This window comes from Cyrtonyx montezumae, unplaced genomic scaffold (genome assembly GCF_038088225.1).
Source record: "Cyrtonyx montezumae isolate F1298 unplaced genomic scaffold, pur_monq_1.0 scaffold_14, whole genome shotgun sequence".
NCBI classification, from domain to species: domain Eukaryota; kingdom Metazoa; phylum Chordata; class Aves; order Galliformes; family Odontophoridae; genus Cyrtonyx; species Cyrtonyx montezumae.
The window spans coordinates 15,149,580-15,170,164 of NW_027071870.1; the positions used below are offsets into that span (position 1 = coordinate 15,149,580).

Here is a 20,585-nt window from a genome sequence, read left to right on the forward strand (position 1 = left end):
AAAAAGAAGTCTGTTAAAGGACTTAGTCACTCATTTAACCTTCTGAGTTGAGTCCCAAATAATATTTATGCTGACATAGATGTCTGTGATTAAATGATTTGATTTTCAGGGGAGGATTTTTGCTTTGTTCTTCATGCAGGAATAGACCTGATTGCTGCATTTTATGGTTGCCTGTATGCAGGCTGTGTGCCAATAACAGTTCGACCTCCACATCCCCAGAACATAGCGACAACGTTACCTACAGTGAAGATGATTGTGGAGGTGAGCAGACATCTGAAAGTGCTCAAGCAGATGAAATGGGCAGTGGACTTGTGTAGTATTTGGGACCAGTATAAATGGGTTGCTGTTCAATGGGTGATGTGGGGGATGTTACCATTAAATTGGTGATAATGGGATGCAGTTAAATAGGTGATAATGGGTTACAGTTAATTAGGTGTTGTTGTAGACTGAGGGGTTGTATTCCTTCCAGAATTTCAGCATTTCAGTATGTTTCGGAGTCAACATTGTTTGACAGCATGCAACCTCCTGACTTGCACAGTCAACATTTTACTGCAGTTGTCCTCCTCTACACCATCCAGGAAGTTTAGCAACCTGCCAAGCATGGTAGGATTCCCCACATGGCAATGCTACACTCAATATCAATAAAAATCCCAGTGGAAAGCTTAGTTTGGCTTGTGCTTAACTCTGCAAATCCAATTGTTCTGCAGTTTGAAACAATTACAAAGTTATGTTGTGAAGGTACTGGTTGGTGGCTCTATTTTTGTCTGGGGAAGTATTACTCTGACTTTTTGTTTAAGGCTTTATTTTGGTATTTTGGCTTCATCTGATCACATTTTATCTTTGATGTTCATAAGTAATTGCATTCTGCATGTTACTGAAGGAAATAAAGTTGTTGCAAATAGATAACCTTTTGTACCTGACAGTTCCTAATCTATTGAATTGAATTCTGAATCTCTGAAATAGCAGAAGTTTAAACAGATTTGATTTTATTGATAATTTCAAGTAATAAGAACGAGAGAGAGTTATAATTTGGTTCTTTCCTCACAGTATCAGATGCTATAAAATGTCAGTAGAGGTATGAGAAATTGGCCTGTTGTCTTCAGGATTCTCATTATTTAGTGTTTTGCCGCTTGGAGTTTTTAAGCATCAGCTATGAAGCTGTAGAAGTGGTATAAAATGAGTTCTATTGTTTCTCCTTTGATGTCTAATAGGCAAACTGGGTCTGATTGATTTCTTGTTGAATAAGTAGGACGGTCTAAGCTGACTTGCAAACATTTTCTCTTCAAGACTTAATGTCATGATTGACTATAAATAACATATTGGAAATTATTAGTGATACGAATCTGTCTTAAAAGCCACTCAGCTCTGTTTTACACAATTTTTTCTTTCATTTTGGAGAGAAATTACCTTGTGGAAGTTAAAATACTGAGTTTTTATCACCAGAAAGAAGTATTCTTGTAGTTGCTACTAAAATATTTTTTTAAGTAGATCTAAAAGGAAAGTAGCTTCGGCATGTATCATCTGAAATTCAGTGAATATGGTATTTGCAGTAAATTCTCCATTTCTTAGAGGAACTTGCACAATTTTTATCTAGAGTTACTTTTGACAATATCCAAAGAATTCCCAATGCTTTATCACTAGCGCAAGAATCAAGAATATGCAACTAACATAAATTTAACTGAAGGCAGTAAAAAATGCTCATATAAGTGTCAGGCTAGGTTTTGGTTTATGTTAAAACATTGTTTATAAACTAAAATATATTCTCATGATATAGGAAATGTTCTAGTCACAGTCTTCTGTACTGGCATCCAGGGTTGAGAAGTGATATAATGTGCTGGAAAGTCACACTCTCACTGTTAAGGTGCCTTTAGTTTCATTACAATACTCTGCTCAAAGTGCAGTTTGAATGTAATTTGTAAAACTCGTATGACTTCGTCTGCTTTGTGAACTGAATTTTTTGTGGCTCCTTTTACCTTCTGATTAGAAAATATAAGACTAATACATCTATGTCCTTTTTCTGGCATGAAATAAATCATGGTCTTGCTCATTTTTTGAAGGATTAATCAGTATCCCATTGTGATATTATTTGTTCGTTAAATTCCTAGGTGAGCCGCTCTGCTTGCTTAATGACTACACAATTAATATGTAAATTGTTACGGTCGCGAGAGGCGGCAGCAGCAGTGGATGTCAGAACGTGGCCTCCAGTACTAGATACAGGTGAGTGCCAAAGCTAGGGCTCTGCTTTCTTTCTGTTGTTATTTGTCAAGCATTCAGAGGTCTTCCTGTTGCTGAAGTAAGATACACACATTCTTTCTTTCTTTTTGTTAGACGACTTGCCAAAGAAACGGCCTGCACAGATCTACAAACCTTCAAACCCTGAAACACTTGCTTACCTAGACTTCAGTGTCTCCACAACTGGAATGCTAGCAGGGGTAAAGGTAGGAACTTCTTTTCACAGTTGGCATTCCTGCTCCCATGCCTGGATGGCAGGGAGTACATTGCTCCATATTTGTAAATTCTGTTGATTTGTGGTAATAGAAATTGAATTGCTTCCTCCCTTACAGTCATTATTTGATTACTTTAAAGTGGTTTTATTGGGTTTTCCATACTGCTGTCCAGTGTGCAGGAAATTTTTAGCTCTTCTCCTGCTCCAACAAACCTGCAGATAGCCTAGTAGCTTGTATATCTGAAACATTCTTTAGCAGAAGCATCTATTCATTCTGTTTTATGAAGGAAATGAGATTTGGTCATCCCTCTTCTGACTTGCTCCAGAACCCATCTAATGTTTGTTCCTCATTGCAGCTGCTGGCCACTAGTTCTGAATATTCTCTTCTTCATTTAATTAGGGGAACTGTTACATTTCTGGTATGTTTACCTTGTACAAGACTATTGTAATCAGCAAACAATTTGTTTATGTATTTGTTTGATAAGCTTTATCCTGTTGAGCTCTAAAGAGCTCAATCAAAATCTCTTCAAATAAATATTCTGACATTTCCTCCAGCATTCATCACAGTTTATCAAAGCTGATTTTTCTGTCATGTAACACATGTTATTCCAGTGTTGGTTTCAGCAATGCACAGACAGAGGTAAAATCCCTGTCTTATTATTATCTGTTGCTTCCTTACTCATAACTGTTGCATATCCAAGGACTATGGTGACTTTGACATCATCTATTTTCAGAAGCTGTAAGCATTCTTTATAAACGAAGAAAACATCATTTACCCAGTTCTTAGATGGAAAATTTGAAGCACAAAGTGAAGTGAGCTGCCCAAGGTTGACTAATGGCTAAATGGCAAAATGGCATTATGGTTATATATCAGGCATTCCTAGATTGATACCATCTAACTTGAGATGGTTAGCTACCATACCCACTAGACATGGACTAGTCATTGGGCTCCTCGATCGCCAACAGACAGAAGCAGATACTTTCAGAGTGTAATTCCTCTGATTTATTTGAAACATCTAGTTTTGAATGACGGTGAATGTCATATAAGTCTTCATTTCCTCAACAGGGAGTCTTAAACGATTGAGACATACCCATCCATATTAAGTCAGATCTCAATTCCACCTTATCAGATGTGCAGAACTGACTACATTATACAGAGTCAATATTGGGACAGCCTTAAAGATAGTCAAAGCCAGGGTAAAGTGAAGAACTTTTACTTAATATGGCTAAAAGGAAATACAGATAAAAATCTCATAGAGTTCTTGATTAGCCCCAGATATCTGAGTCATACACTCTCTAGATTGCTAATTCAGCAAGTTTGTATAAATAGTGCCATCTACTAGATCATTGCCAGTGATTAATTAATTATGAATGGATCATCAGAGGCCACAAGTCTTGTGAAAATGCAGCAGTGATTGATCAAAACCAATGGCTAAGCAATTTACATGGCTTCTGAAAAGCTGTTAGATGTTTTATAGTCACTTTGGAAGTAGTAAATTCCATGTAGGTTTACTCTCAACTCTTTCCCTAGCTTGAACACAGTAAGACGTAAAAAAATCACAGAATGACACCAGTTTATTGTCTTGCAGACTTCAGTTTAATCCTCTGTGGAAAAAAAATGGTCTTAATTGAGCTAGAGGAAAACTAATCTCTTCAAACTGCAGATATTCACAGTGTGGACACCTGTTTTGAGCTGGTCTTTGTGCATCACTTGGAGCACATCCAGCTTCAGTTATGGCATTCACAGACAACGGAGGAAAAGTCCCTTCTTGAGTGACTTTATTCTATTTATTAAGGATCAAATAAATTTTACCTATTAGATGCTTGTTCTCCTCCACTGACTGTAATAGTGTTTAAGGAAACTAGGCCAGTATGTAGCAGAGATCAAAGGTTAGATGAATCAAGTCCTATCTAGGCTGTCCTAACACAGGTGTGCTTCTTAGCAGAGAGGACAAGGATTGAAAGAGGTCATTGTTTTCCCACTGTAGTTAGAACTTTTAAGCCAGAATGGGTGAGTCTGTGGGAAACATCCTAACATGGTTGTGTTTAGGTGTTGTCAGTAAGGAGATTTAAAATTACTAGAAAAAAAGGCATCAGAAAAAATTCTTTCTGTTTCTTTTTTCCACTGGTTTTATCTCAGAGAGCTTTCTTACCAAGATTAAACAAAGAAACAAAGAGACAAAAAACCTGTTTCTCAGCTAGGAGCTGGTTAGCAAAGACATTTCACAGAATGTTTACTTCCATTGGAGATTGCTGAATGATTTGCTCCTTAGTACCATTTTGCATACAAAAACCCCTCTAATTTCAAAAGTGCATTGACAATATTCTGTCTTTATTGTATGCATAAATGCACACTTTGAAATATATGGCTGAAGATCAACAAAGTACTTCAAATTACATTCATGTCCTGCAGTTATTCATTCCTTTTGTTCCTCCAGAAAGTTTAGCTCGTTATCGTTAGCTTTGCGTGCAGCTTGGAGCACATCTTTAAACCACACACAGCTTTCTCCCTGAATCACTTCAAACTTATCATCCTTTCTGTCTCTCCATCCCTTCCATGGTTATTCAGATGTCCTCTTGGAGGAAAATTTGTTTTTTTAGTTATAAATTACATGTGTATTTACACTGAGCACAAAGTCAATATTTATTTGTTTTCTTCATCCTGTAACTGATTTAAACACTTGGCTCAGTTTGGGAATGAGTGTTCTAAATCACATAGTTGATCATTTTAATTACTTTGCTGTTGTCTTTCAGATGTCTCATGCAGCCACTAGTGCCTTTTGTCGTTCTATTAAGCTGCAGTGTGAGCTTTATCCCTCCAGAGAAGTTGCTATCTGTCTGGACCCATACTGTGGACTTGGGTTTGTCCTCTGGTGCCTCTGCAGGTGAGCTTTCTCCTCGTCCTTTTGAAATGTTGCTTCCATTTTACTACAGCACAACAATCAGGATGGGAGGATAGTACCTCTGGGAGTAACACAGGCAATTAGAGAGGCCAGAAGCTGTATGGAGAATGCTGTATGAAGAATATACTTGCTTTGAGTGGGACATGGCCATAGGTATTTAAGGCTTAGGAGTGCAGAGAATCAGCATGCCTGTCCATCAGACTCCTGCTGTTTCACTGCTCTCTCTGCTGAGTCTGACTATTTGATGAAGACAGTACTCTACAAAGGTTCCTTTAAGGAAGTGGCTTCCTGATTTCCTCTTTTTCATTCTTGTAATCTGAAAGCACAAGTGGATATTGGAGGAATTCCTTGTATGTGAGACGTATGAATGTGATTTTTTTATAGAGTTGTGGAAGTGTTTTATTACAGAAAGATACTCCTATGGCAATAGCAATGCTATAAAAATATTTCTAGTTAAATGTGAATCAACTTTTTTATTAAGAGGAATTCTAGAAATTTCACAATTCTGTCAGTCTCTGTACTCCAGGGAAGTTACAGTTCAGCACTGAAAGCACTTCCATTGATTTTTTTAATTCTTCTTCTTTCGATTTTTTTAAGACAGCTGAGTTGATATAGAGGCAGAAAGGACAAGCTATGGGAATGGAGCACAATTTTATGAAGACATATTAGAGGTCACAGTAGTCCAGCTTCTTTATCCATGGAAAATTCTTTGGTATTAACAGAACTGCTGGTTTTAGTTACTGAAATTAAGATAATCCAGGGGCAATAAAAGTGCTGCAGCCCTGGATAAGAATTTTACCAATTTAATAAATATTTGATAGAAACATTATCTAAGAACTGCTGCAGCAATTTATTTTCAGCAAGTATTGTTCATTTAACAGCGCTTTATTGTCCTATCATTGTCCTTGCCCTTTAAAACATTTTTATTAAGTATGAAATGGGCCGAAGACTAACAGTATTTATTATCCTATTCATTCTTGATCAGTATACCTTAACTTAAACTATACTTTCCCTAATAGCATTTTTTGTCATGAATAAGTGTTATTTCAGTGTCTTATTTATGTAATACAAAAATACTGAAGATCTAAGAAACTCAGAAAACATTTTCACAATGTTGAGATTTTAATTAAATCACTGTGAGTTATTGTTTTTTTTAATATTGATATTTTGAAGTCAGCTGTGTGTTTATTTTATTGATTCATGTATCAGTGCTCTTAGGCCTTTTCTGTGCTGAGTTGTCAAATTCATTGGCTAAGCTAAATCTGCTGGGATGCATTCAGTTAAGACCGTGGAAGGACTGTAGAGCACTCTGAGACTAAGGAGAATGGGGCAATGTGTAACATGGAACATCCAGTAATGACTTGTATGGAACATCATTATAGATCCGTAGAATACAGACAGATGTTGACATGTCAAAAAAACAACTACTTTGTGGTGACTCAAAGACTCATCAGTACAGAAATTCTTGTTTATTCCAAAGAACAATATTTTGAATGAACAAGCATTTGCTGCCCTTAAGTCCTTTCCAGAACTGATAATGTCAGCCTTTTGCAGAACTTTGTCTATGAACAAGGCAGCAGTCTTCTGGGAGAAAGAACTGAGGTCTGTGGTACTCTAATAAATAGAAGATTTCATACCATTTTCAAAGAAAAGAAAGGAAAAGAGGGAGCAGAAGGAACTGAAATCAGGACAACATTCTAATCTTGTGAACCATTGTGTCTATCTCTTCTTTATTACTGATTCTGTTCCTATAAAACCAGAAAGGTTGCAGGCTGCTTGAACTGTGACTGCCATGTAGAGAAAGCTGACATCAGATACAGCTTCATTAATTCTTCTTACAAACTTAATCTCCATTTCATTACTATTTTAGAAATGGTTATTATTTGATGTGCTCTGTAATAGCAAAAAAAGACATCCTGGAGCTTATTAGAATCTTGCTTTTCATAACTTAAAACTTGCAATTTTGCAGTTTAATCTTTGTAGTTTGGCATATCAAAATACTTCCCAATGTTTTTCAGTCCAGATTCTACCTCAGAGGATTCTACTGGAAAGCCAGGCTTGTCTGTCACCAGTCCCATTAGCTAAATTAATACTTCTTATGGCACATGGAAATCTTCAATATTTCATCAGCTATGAGGTTTTGAGAGTTAAATAGGAACTTTTTCTTTTAGGAACCCAGCAGGAAGAGAAAGCAACCAACTCTACTGGTTGCAGTTAAAATGAGGAGTACATTTGAATTCCTTTGTTAACTAGACTGAAGGAGGCATTGACTGAGCAATGAAAGAAAAACTAATGTTTTGTCCTCATTGTAGGTGCTTAAACATTGTTCTGGCCTGCTCCTATGCAGTGCCCCAGAATGTACCCATCTGTGAGGTCAAATCTGCTTAGGAAAGCTGTTGGAGCATGAAGCCAGCCCTTTGGTAAGTTTGGAATATATTGCATAGTTTTGCAAAGTTTTTTTTAATTATTATTTATTATTTTATGGCCTAGAAGGTATAAAATAATAAAGAAAAGAAACCTTGCAAAGCAGAGCAATACATTTTAAAAAATTTGGGATGAACCACAGCCCCTCTAAACTGGCTGCATGCTCCAGCAGGGTTTCCCCGGAGCCTTTGTCATAGAACAGAACGTCTTGGGTGTGACAACAGTCATCAGCACAATGTGAGTTTGTAAATCCAGACCTTCTAATTTTAACAGTTCATTACTGATGACTCAATTAAAAATATATTTTTTTTTCATTTTTTTTCTGTAATAGTGTTATTTATCCATTCTGAGAGGGTGATCAGAATATTCTAACTTTCCTTGCATTGCATTTTAAAGATATTGTATTCTTTGGAGGTCGTAAATGTCTTTCAATGTAAAAATAAATGAAACTAAATCCAGCTGCTCAGAAACATCTCCTGAAATTAAGATGTTCCTATCTTAACACTGATGACTGTGCAGCAGCATAGAAAGTTCTACAGTTAATTAGTAAGGACATAATTCATAGTTGTTGAGAGATGTGATACAATAAGAATTTTCCCTCCATTTTACTCACATTATGGTTCTACGTTGAAAAATAGAATTATTCTGAAATGAAAATTATCAAAATTCATAATTTAAAATAAATTATAAATTAATAATGATCAGAAACTGTGATTATAATAGTGGAAGTCAGTAAGGCTCAAACTAGACCAAAGCAACTGGACTTTCCAGTCCACAGTGGCCATCTGGTCAGTGTGGATGCTATGAAATTGTCCTAGGAAAGCTTTCCAGGTAAGATGTGATGAGGCAGCCTCCTCCTGTCCCACTCCTGCTGCCCATTACATAGCCACAAGCACCCAGTGGTGAGCAGAGTAGTTTCTGCAACAGGAGACCTTGGGGTTTCTTGTTAAACAAACAGGTGGGGTTGTGCAAGATGTAAGGAAAGGATCACAGCATTGGCATGAGAACTGCAGTTTACAGAACTTTGGTGTGCCTGGTTAACCTGAAGATATCTGCCAGGCATGAGCATTTCACCCAATTTCCAGCCTACTCATGCCAAATTAAAGGCAGGTTTACATAAAGAAGCCCAAGTGACGCATCAGCAAAGAGTAATACTATCATGGGAAATGCAGGATATGGACATAGCCATCTCTCAGAAATTGCAGAGTTGATAACTGATTCAGAAATCTAACAGTGCATCTGCCACACACAGGAGTGTGCCAGTTTCCTGTGGCCATTGGCAATTTGTGGAAGAGACAATTTGCGTTTTCTCTGCATTGCAATAAGTCTGTTAACCTCCCTTAAAAGTATTGAAGGTTCAAGAGCAACTGAAAGCCTTAAGTTGTCCCAACATATGAACACAACTTTGTGCCTGACTGAAGGCATTAATGCGTATGGGCAACTGGGGCAGGCCCAAGGCTGAGCAATGGCTAACAAATGCAGTACTGCAGTGAACTAGGCTGGACGTGTTTAACTTCTGCCTACGTTAGGGTGTCTCTAATGTCAGTACCCATAGAAATGACAGTGATGGCAGTAACATCCAACTAATCTCAGATGGTGACTTCCGTGTGCAGACTTTTGGGGGAGTTAGGCAAGATCTGAAGGCACCTTCAAAGGTCTCTGAAAAACTTTGTTAGTTCAAGGCAAGATGGTCTCAGCTGCTTTTTTTTTTTTTTCCAACACAAATTGGAAACAGAGATATTTAAATTAAGGGTCTTTGTTTTAAAATGATGCTGAACACAGATAGGCCCAAGTTCTATGATGCCTTGGTGAGATATATACCCAGACAGTCTCCCTTGTGGCCTACATGCTCTGGTCCAGATGATTGTGGAGGTTTTTCCTCAGTCCCATTCAGATTCTCTCAGTTAGCTGACTCATTTCAAAGACAGTGGTATTTGCAAGGCAATTGAATTATACTAGCCCCAACAAAATGCCATTAATTGCAGAATACCCCTATCTGTCCCTCATCAACAAAAGCAAAATATCACCCCTAGAAATGCAGAAATGAAATGCGTATACTTGTAAGACTTGATGCTATCTACCTACCTCCTGCAGTTAGAAAAGCAGCTCATACCACCGGAGAAGGACACCAGAAGTGAGGGCAGCAGCAAGTTAATAGCCTGCCAGAATACAATTCCAAATTGCAGTTGCCATTTGTCAACATTTATTGCCCTGCTGAATTTTTTTGGAACTATAATAAAGCCTCAGACTTTATTGTTAATCGGCCTTAGCACAACATGGGGTAAACCTTTGATTCAGTGGAACAGTTAATTGCCAAGATGTCCTTCCAAGCATCTCCATATGCAGGCAAGCAGCCTGCCAGGCCATGGAACCAGAGTGTGATCAGATGGTGCCATCATAGCAAAATACATTGTGGTGCATTTACCTGGAGTATTCTTGTCCTTGGGCAGCCCTTGCTCAGTGCAGGCAGACAAGGCTTTTCACTTACTGCCAAAATCCAAGGCTTTGTTCCCCATCCGAATACTCTTTTTCACTCCATCCCTTGAAGAAGGACAGCATTTCTATCTCAGCTACCATAACATTTAATTCATCATCTGCATCCCAAAAAGTCACATTGACAGGGTAATGCAGGGATGCTCTCCTTTTTGTCTTCTTTCTTGCTACCTGGTATAGGGAACCTGCTTTGTCAGGGGAGTTGGACTCGATGATCTCTTGAGGTCTCTTCCAACCCCTATGATTCTGTGACTCCTAAGTGATGAAGATTGATAAACAGACGCCCTGTTCTGTCAGAAAGCCTCTGCAGTTCTGCACTGTATCTGCTTCTGTTATAAGACATATCAGGAGATAGTTACTCCTGTAGCAACAGATTTCTACAGAAGTGGAAGAAAGGACCTTGTTTCAGTTCCTTTCCAGTGTTTATATAACTGAATTTTGAAATTGTTCTGATGCCTCATGTACTGTTTCAATTTCAGAATAGTAATTTTAGCTTACAAAATTTATATTTAAACCCCCTAATTTTCCTAATATCCCATCTGATCCCTCCAGAGGCCACAATGTTCTCAATGCTGTTGCTTTCAGCACTAGCAAAGAGACAGCATAACAAACCATCTTTCTCTCATGAAGGTGAGATGGCACTGTTCATTCCTCTCTTTGTTTTCGGGATTCAATCTACTGCATGTATACCTGCAACACATCTCTGCCATAACTAGAGTTATGTAGAGACAACACTGACAAAAGTTCCTATGGGCTTGGGACCACATCCAGCTTTATGCAGCATCCTCCAAAGCATCCTTCCACTGCTGCTGTCTGCTCAGGCACATGGTCCCCTGCTAGATTGTTGGTTTTCATACTGAGCAAACACCCTGTAATGCCCCACAGTGGTTTGAAAACACTAGAGTGGTAGACAAGTTTCAACTAGTGATACAAGGGAAGATCTTTTCTTTTTCAGCTTCTGTCCACCAGAACATCAGTGACACACAGCATCTGCAGGGTTAACGTGGAAGCATAATGTCTGAAAAACTGCAAGGATTTGTGGCTACCAGGAATGTTTTGTTGCTTGGAGTGATTCACAAAATGTTTCTGAGATTAATTCAGGGAGGTGAGCCAAGTCCTGCCTGACATCATGATGGCCAGGTGCTGCATAAACCAGTTCAGCTGTGAAACTGGCACATCCACCCCAGAAATGTGTCTTTGTGTTTCCTCTCCTAGCTCCACCAACTGCTCTAGTGGATCAGGTGATGTGCATGGCTTATTAAACCACAGCTATGTAGGCAAAGCCTGTGTTGATGATCAAATTTCCCAGCATAGTATCATCGTTCTATAGGTTTACGTTGTCTGTAGACAAGAACAGCACACATCTGAGATTCGGCACAATAGATAGCTTCCTCCCTGCTGCTCTGCATTTTAGTTCTGAGGGGTTATAAAACTCAGAAAAGGTACTGGCAGTATCTTCACTTATCTATCTGTACAGAGTGATGTTTGTAGTCAAAGCATGTTGTTGCCTGATCTGATTGTAAGTGTGGTGATTTCCCACAGTCTTGAGAAGATGACGTAGTTCTGCATCCAAATCCAGGTTCCTAATGGTGCACTGCACGGCTCATGATGATAAGTTAAGAGTGAGCAAAAGTATGTTTCTTATTTGTCCAGCTTGAGTTACTGAGAGGGGGAAGCAGTTCATCCCTCTTCCTCAGTGTTGCTGAGGAAGATTTGTCATTATTATAAATCTGTATTCCCAAATTCCATCATTTTGGACTGTTCACTGGTAACTTGCACTTGGAATCAATGTTCTGTTCTCCTACTGAAAGCAGGGCAGTGTTTTTCTCCCTTATTACTCTGGAGTTGGTGTGGGCACTTTTCAGTGCAGTTTGTTCTTTCGGTTGTTTTTTCAATTATTACTTTGGAATGTTCTGTCAGTCTAATAATTCTCCCATACTTGACCCCTGGCAGCCCGTTTCTTTTTGTGCAGGCCTTTTTTCCTCTTGGTAGTGGTTGCAGCAACGAGAAGAGTTCAGGGAGGGGGAAGGGTCTGACACCAAATCTCAGTATGTCATATTTGTACAGGTTGGAGCCCGTCCCAGGTTCTTACTCTTCTGGTTACATGAACATCTAGCTTCTCATGTGTAAGAATTGTGTGTTTTCCAGACAGATCATACACCTTGATCATTTGTGGGCACTAACTTTATATTTGCGAGGATCTAAGGCCCTTTAGTACTCCCCAAAAAATCTAATGGAATTGGCTATGAAAGAAAGAGTGAAGTAGTATTTATAGTATAAATCTGTTACTGCTCCCTCACTGGGTTTGATCTGTCAGCTGAACTCAGGGCACACTCTTTTCAGGCTTTGGTAGCTTTGCTAACATCTCTTTCCACAGACTTATGAAGCGCATACTCAGGGTTCAGTCGTACTTTATTCTGATTCCATAAAAGCAGCATGAAAGCATAATGCTTCATCTGACTGTCCAGGGCTGAAGTAGTTATGTCAGCTCTATCTGAGAGCACGTCTCTTTGTGGCAACTCACAGCTCATGCATCATCAAGAGTGGCGTGTATGTGGGCAAGCAGTCAGAGTCCAAATCTTATTGTATGATAAATGAAATTATTTGAACTGTGGTTCATACATATTCTGTGACATCCTCTGGCTCCTACTCCGGTGTAGACCTAAACAGTTTGGTTTATTAATTTCTGTTGTAACTGGACTTGTACACCTCTTATGCCCATATATGTTACATGTAAAGACATCCAAGTTGCACAAAGATTGTTCTGAACTGCACAACTTTTGAAAGTGCTCTGATCTTGGGTGTGGGGGTAGGAGGCACTCAGTTGCCAAGAATGAAAGTTGTGTGATCATTGCATGTTCAAAACCTGCCAGATGAGTATTGCATGTTCAAAAACTGCCAGATGTGACTCTTCTGAATGTCAAGTATTACAGAGACGCTCAAATTCCTGAAAATACAGAGCCATTATGTGTCTGACCTCGGGCACTTGGATTAGAAAATGACTGCTTTGCTTTAGCAAACGGGCATTTCAGTTTTTCAAGTGACAAATGAATTTCTTTCCTGTGCATCATAAATCTCTAGAGCTTTATGGTCTTTTTTCAGAACTTCTATGATTTGGGGGTTTATGCTATGACTGTTCTGATCAGTGATCACCTGATACTTTAGATGTTGTCCTGAAGTATCTACAAATCACAGATTAAGATGTGAAAGAGACTGTAAAAGTGATGGTACTGCCTGAGATAAATGAACAGCGTAGGACCCATAGGAAATAAAGACATCAAACTGGGATTTTCTTTCCCTTGGGGAGAATCTTGGGTAGCACAGAAATTAGCTCTGACATAATTATTTCCTTCAGGGACCTTTGTAATTGCCTTTTCTCAACACTGGTGCTCCTTGGGTATCCAATAAACAAAAGATGTAGGATATTTGAGTTTTAAAAGTTCATAAAACTTTCACAGTAGAAATTTAAAGCCCCAGGTATTATTAAACTGGGGACAGATTTACTCCCCTGAAAATGATTGCAATCCACTTGCTTGTCTCAGCAGGAGAGATGTTATTTCCATGTTAAGTAATCAAGTACTCTTTTAATCAAGGTATCTTATAATGGTAATTATTCAATCTTAATTATTTGTAGGCAACACATAATTTTTGTTGATATCATAATGCTGTTTATTAGCACCGTTGATACCCCAGCTATCTTGCTCACTTCAGTACAGTTCTAACAGCAAGGTCCACTGGCGTTCTGAGTAAAGTAGTATTTTAGGAGCATGTTCTGCCTGCAGTCCTCTTGTGTCCTCAGAGATTCTGAATGTTCAGCAAAAGGCAGAATTTGGCCCATGATGTTAAACTGTTGGGCCTATAGAGCACTGCAAGGCAGTACCATGGATCAACGTGTACTTTAATAATCTTTATGTTCCAGCACCACGTAGCCTGTAGACATCTGCAGGCACAGGCACTTAGCGTGTGTTAACGAATCTTGTATCTTTACAGCGTTTATTCAGGACACCAGTCTATTCTGATTCCTCCCTCAGAACTGGAGACCAATCCTGCTCTATGGCTTCTTGCTGTGAGTCAGTACAAAGTGAGAGACACTTTTTGTTCCTATTCGGTCATGGAGCTTTGTACTAAGGGACTCGGTTCACAAACAGAATCGCTGAAGGTACGTGGTTTGGTCCTTCTGCATCATCTTGGGGGCTGGACTTGATGATCTCTTTAGGTCTCTTCCAACCCCTATGATTCTATGATTCTATGATCTGCAGTGCACACAGTGCTTGAGTCTTCTCTACCCATAGTGGCTGTGCTAAATGTATGCATTGAGGAGGAAATAGTTGAAGGGCAAGGGCAGCAGCCACAGAACTGATTATTATTCCTTGCCAAAGGCTGTATATTAATGTTAGTCCTCTGATTCAGATCACAGGGCTTTTAAACATCAAAGAAAAACATTTATTTACCTGGTCTTTCTGATCTGTGTTGCGGTCTGTGTTAACAGGCATATGTTGGCAAACAGGTGTAAAAGTCCATGATAACTGAGGATTAGTACACTGTATATTGGCTATTATGCATTATGAATTCCACGATTATATGAGGTACTAATTTGGTTTGGCCCTTCTAGTTAAATAATTGCGTACAAAGAAGTACTATATGGAGAATGAGAGCATATCTTGTGAGTTTTTTAAAGCCAAAATGAAAGGCAGGTAGCCAGTTACACTTCTGAAATCATCTAGAATTTCCAGTGTGTTACTGAAATAATTGGATCTTGGGTACTGACATTTAAGTTATCTCCAGCCCTTACCACCTTATTAATAATTTCCTGATCAGTTTTTCCAAGGCTAGGAAATGCTTCCTCTTTGCTGTTATTAAATGGCGTTCTGAATTAATACTGCAAGATAGCCTTGCCTCCCTACAGAAGAAGTGTACCCAACTCTTCCTGAATGCTCACAGTGAAATGCCAAGCAAGTATGTCTACTCTTCTACAGCTATTAGACTGTCATCTGGCCTTCTAGCTCCCAGGAAAGATTGAAATTATGCCAGCAATTCTGCCTCTTTTCTTCTTGAAAGTGCTGCTGACTTTTTTTTTCTAAATCTGCCCATTTGTGGCCTTTGTTAACATTTTATCTGCTTTTTAGGCAAGAGGACTGGACCTTTCACGTGTACGGACCTGTGTAGTAGTGGCTGAAGAACGACCTCGGATAGCTCTTACTCAGTCATTTTCAAAATTATTTAAAGACCTTGGCCTCCACCCACGGGCAGTCAGCACCTCACTCGGCTGTAGAGTTAACCTGGCCATTTGTTTGCAGGTAAGATTTTTCACTCTCTAAGCTTGAATGAAGGGTTGCTTAGAGAAAGTGGTTATCACTAAGGAACATTCATTGAGTTCCCTTTGGCTGCTTCTCTGTAGGCATATTAAGAATATGCATTTAGTATTGAATGTTCTTCTTGCACATGTAGGTAGTAACTTCTGTTAATTTGATAGGGAACTCTATTCATCCTTCTCATGTTGCATTCATAGCATTTATCCTGCCCACTGATAACATAATTCAGAAAAATGCATGGTAGTGGCAGAATATGTACTCTCTAATCCACAAATAGTATTTGGTAACGTAATGTAAAATCCTGCTTGCAAGTGCTTACTGTTAATATATTACAAAATTTATTTATTCTGTTTAGGAAATAATTCCAGTTCTTACTGTTAACCGTATGTATACTTTCTGCATATAATTTATCGGTTACAATGAAAAATTACTTTGCAGCATCTTTCATTCTGCTTTGTTCACTAATCGAAAGAAAGTAAACAGGGAAAATACGGGATTTAACTTGCAATCTCCAGGAATCTCTATCAAATCATGATTTTAAGGGCAGATGGAGCACTGCAACTATCTGATCTGAAATTCTAATAGCCTGCAGCTTTTCACCCAGTGATGGCTGTACTAAGCTAATAGCTTTAGTCTGTGCTGTAGCTTTATCTTTCAGGACTCCAAATGGTGAAAGTAAACTTGGCTTTTTATAAGGTGTTCTATTTTTGCCTTATTTCTAATGTAAATTTACACGGCCCTGGGTTCCACCATTTTTTTGTTTTATTACATTTTTCTAATCAAGAGTAAAGAATTTCATTTCTCTCTTGACTTTACGATACAACTTAGTCTTTGGTAAATAGATAAAGAACCTTAAGAGTTTCTTCCTGATCTCTTGTCATTTTTATGAATCCTGATCTCTTCCTGTCCTTCCAAATCTGGTATCAGAACTTTACATACTACTCCCATAATAATGCCACAAGTGTCTTACTCTGATATAATTTTCAATTAATCTTTTAAAATCATATAGGAGAAATCTTCTGAACTGGCTGGGAAGTTCTGTATCCATTTAGACACTGCCATGTCTCTCACCTCTTAGAACTCACTGTCTCCCCAGTATAACTTACCTCTGCTCTGTGTGGTGTGTCCCATGTTTTAAATCTGGCAGTTGTCCTTAGTATACACTGAGGAATTTCTGAAGCATGTGACATACATACTTACTTTGATATGGAAGGCAGAACCAGATCTTCCCAGTGACACTACAAAGAAGGCAATTGCTCTTCTTTTCCTGATGGTCATCCATTATTGTATCCAGAAAAATGTGACAAATACAGGGGATGAGTACAGCATAGACCAGTGTTTCTGCGTGGCCTGAACTCTTGCCCTGCTGTACACTGCTGAAGAATTACAGCTTTTCTCAGACCTTGGCTAAAAGTTACTTTGTTGTAAAGCTTATCAGAAAATGAATGCAGGAGATATGCCACCTCTCCAACACTGCCTGCTTTTTCTCTGTCTGTCACCACAATATCCCTTTGGTCCACGGTAACTTTAATTATTATCATCAGACAGATGACAAGGCAAAATTGAGCAGGGTTGAAAGCTATTCCTTGTTCCAGAGGCAGAGTTCTGTAGTTTGAAATTCTAATTGCTGCCATAGGTATTCTTGAGAAATTCACAAAAATTTCCTGTTATCTCAAAAACAACTATTGGATGCTTCAGAACAGAAGGATCTTCCCTCCCCCCCCCAAAAAAACAAAACTTTAGAAATACTCTTGAGAGAAAAATATATCCTTTAGGTCAGAAACTTGAATGAACTCAAGCAGCGGTCTTCCATATATTTCAGTCATGGGTTTAGAATAAAGAAACACTGACTGAAGTTTTGAATTCTCTTCTACTTAATGTTTCTTTGCAAGGATACAGGCCTCTTTTATTTCCTTCTGTGTACTTAGATTGCTGTGTGGTGACAAGGCCATGAAGACAACACAAATAACATCTAGGAAATTTAGAGACAGCACAATTCAGAAGAAACCAGTATAGGCCAGTTAGCAGGTACAGGTTGGCGTGCTTTCCCAGTCAGCAATCCAAGCAAATTGAACCACTCACAGGGAGGAATGCAGTGGGTAGCAAAGACGCCTGTGGTTCACTCTCTTGCTTTCCCTTAAGTGCAAAAGGAAAACAAAGATGAAAAATGAGCTAGTTACTTGAAAAAAAATAGTTTTCTCATTCATTCCTGTATCTTCAGCCATTTTGGAGTGCCAACTGAGTATCTTAAAAGGGGAGACTAAAGGAAGAAATGATGGCCTACATCCATGCCAACTGCTCTGACTTCTCTGACAGACGAAGATGGGGTACACCAGCTCCCCTGGGCAGCAGTGATGAGGCTGTGTTGAAAAGCACCACGAATTCTGACTGGCTTCTGGTCCATGTAAATCATAAAGTCATAGAATTATTAAGGAAAAGACCACTATGTATTTACACTATGACCACTATGTATGTACACTATTCATGTAACCAGAAGTTTGCTTGCCACTAATGAAAGTCTCCTCTGTGGACTTGCAGGAGTCTCTAGTCTGTTCTTAAATGGTGGCACCTTCACCTAGTAGATAAGACATTTGCTCAAGACAAGTAACAAATTCAGGGTAATGATGCTAAGCCAGAGTCAATGCCCAGGCTATCAAGTAAGCCTCACTGGAAATAATGTTGTACTGGATTTGCCTGGGATGGAATTAACTTTTTCATACCAACCCTTACGGTGCTGTGCCTTAGATTTGTGACTGAAACAGTGCTGATAACACACCAGTGGTTTCAGAATTGCTGGACAATGCCACACAGCAGCATTTTGTTTCTTATTCTGGCTGCCTCCTATACCCAGCATTTAGGCTGGGGGAGTGCAAGAAGCTGGGAGAGGACATGGCTAGGGCACTCCCAAGGGATGCTCCTTACCATATAAAGTCATGCTCAGCAGTAAAGAGGATGGGGAGAGTGTACTACAACAAACTGTAAAAGTAGATAACTCACTGAAGGATTATTATTGACAATACTATGAATTTCAGACCAGCGCACAATGTGAGCTTAGTGTGAGGTGATTAACAGCCTGGCTGATCATATAGCTTAGTGTCAGGTTTCATTTCATTGTACTGAGATTTTACATCTCAGTCCTTTGGACAAACTAGAGCCATATACTATCTAAAAAAATAGTGTGATTGAAAAAAAAAAGTCACTTCAGAAAGTCTATATTTGGTAACATTGCCCTTCCAAGTGGAATGGTTTTTGAAGCATTTGAGCCAAGGGTAGTTTGGCAACTTCTAAAGGGATGTGAAATATAGCTAAAGATGTTGCTTATAAGCATTACTGTAAAACATGTCATCTTGATAGAGAATATAAAGATATAGAATTGCATCCTTTGAAGCATCTGGTGGTAGGCACTGCCAAAGGCGATGCTGAATTAGCCTGAAAGCTCTTTCCAATTGGTCTGGAAGATTATGGTTAGTGATTTTCCAGAATAGCTTGTGGGCTCTTGTGTTTTCTGGGCTGAGGAACGAATGAATGTTAATCCCTGGTCAGCAGTGTTCTTTAAATTAGCATCGTCTCTGATAAGTTCCAGAAATGGATCAGGATTTCTGTATTCTTCATGTTTACATTAAATAAAAATACTTATAAAAGATATTTGAGTCAATAGCATCTACTTTTGCATTTTTTCTTCCAAGTTATATAGTCAGTGAGGTTAGCCAGTGTTGCCATACTTCACATCAATAACTGTTATCCTGCCTATTCTGTAGTCATTCAATTTCTGTCTACTCTTCTAAACATATCTCTGTTCAACTGTGACACCTTACTGGCATAAAATCTATCCAGGGTTTCTTCTCCATGGTATGCCTCTATGGCAGCTTGGATTTGATCTTTGTCTTTGATACCTTCTTCATATAAATTCCTTTTTCCTTTTCTGGGGAAGAATTAAGATAAATTAAATGCCTTTACTGTTTTCCACCGCTTTGAGAAGAAGAGATGTGTGTGTATAAAACTTCATGGCAGAATTTGACCTTTTATTAAAAAGTACTTTGAAAAGGAAATCATTATCATAATCTGTTTAGTACAAAAGAGCCTTGGCCTACCAAATGAATTATAATTTCAGGATTAGGATCACTGACAGACTAGTAGTGCAGTATAATTTGTATTCATTTCTGCTCACATTTAGAGCAAATTTGCTATGTTTCTTTTGATGTAATTGCTTTGGACTAGATTTTTAGAGGTATGATTTTGAAAATAAATATTTTTTTTCACCTTTAGGAATTAAATACCACTAATATCTGACTTCATGGCCATATAGTCACCAATAATTGCTCATGTATTCCTGAGATGAAAAGACTGCATCCAGCATATTTTAATTCTCATTATCTAGCATCATAGCAATCCCAAGAGAGAGAAAAATAGATATGAAAAGTAGCTTCATTCTTACAACAGCACAGATGGTTCTCTAGGATTTTAGCTAATTTCCATTTAAACACTTGAAATAAATAGAATTTTTCAACCTCCCAGTTAATTTCAGTTAAGGAAAAAAATTTATTCAGTTTTCCTCAGTTATTCCTAAAATATACTAAGTAATCTGCTCTTCCTCAGGCAGAGGAGGAGGATTCATTTTGCTTCATTTAAGTCACCGTTAAGTTAGGCTCCATTTAAGTTATCTGACCTGCCCATCTATAGTCAGCAAAGACAAAGACATGGTTCTGAAGAGTTTCCTCCAGTATCTTACCATGCCCATCTTGGGATGAGATTCATCACCATCAGGAGACACCTCCTTCCTTACAAGTCGCACTTTATTCTGTGACAGCTGAAATGACAGGAAATTAATCCCTCACCATCTAGCAAAGGGAACTTCGTTAGTAAATGTAAGGGTTAAAGGCAATGTTACTTTTTACTTAGTAACATATCACACTTCTTTGGAGAATCATCCATATTAAAAGTAGCAAGGGATTGCTCTGAGGAGAGTGATGCAGGAGTGCATACACTTTATCAGATGTATGATTCACA

At 38.5% G+C, this 20,585-nt stretch overlaps 1 protein-coding gene across 5 annotated transcripts in view; it reads left to right on the forward strand.

Annotated features, from left to right (window-relative positions):
• The window catches only part of DIP2C (disco interacting protein 2 homolog C), a 283,812-nt gene that overhangs the window by 232,417 nt on the left and 30,810 nt on the right, over positions 1 to 20,585 (forward strand). For all 5 annotated transcript variants that reach the window (XM_065731518.1, XM_065731519.1, XM_065731520.1 and 2 more), the window contains 6 exons: positions 140 to 261; positions 2,106 to 2,217; positions 2,329 to 2,438; positions 5,201 to 5,331; positions 14,257 to 14,425; positions 15,393 to 15,563. In XM_065731518.1, coding sequence (XP_065587590.1) covers positions 140 to 261; positions 2,106 to 2,217; positions 2,329 to 2,438; positions 5,201 to 5,331; positions 14,257 to 14,425; positions 15,393 to 15,563 — 815 coding nt within the window. The remainder of the gene's footprint in view (positions 1 to 139; positions 262 to 2,105; positions 2,218 to 2,328; positions 2,439 to 5,200; positions 5,332 to 14,256; positions 14,426 to 15,392; positions 15,564 to 20,585) is intronic.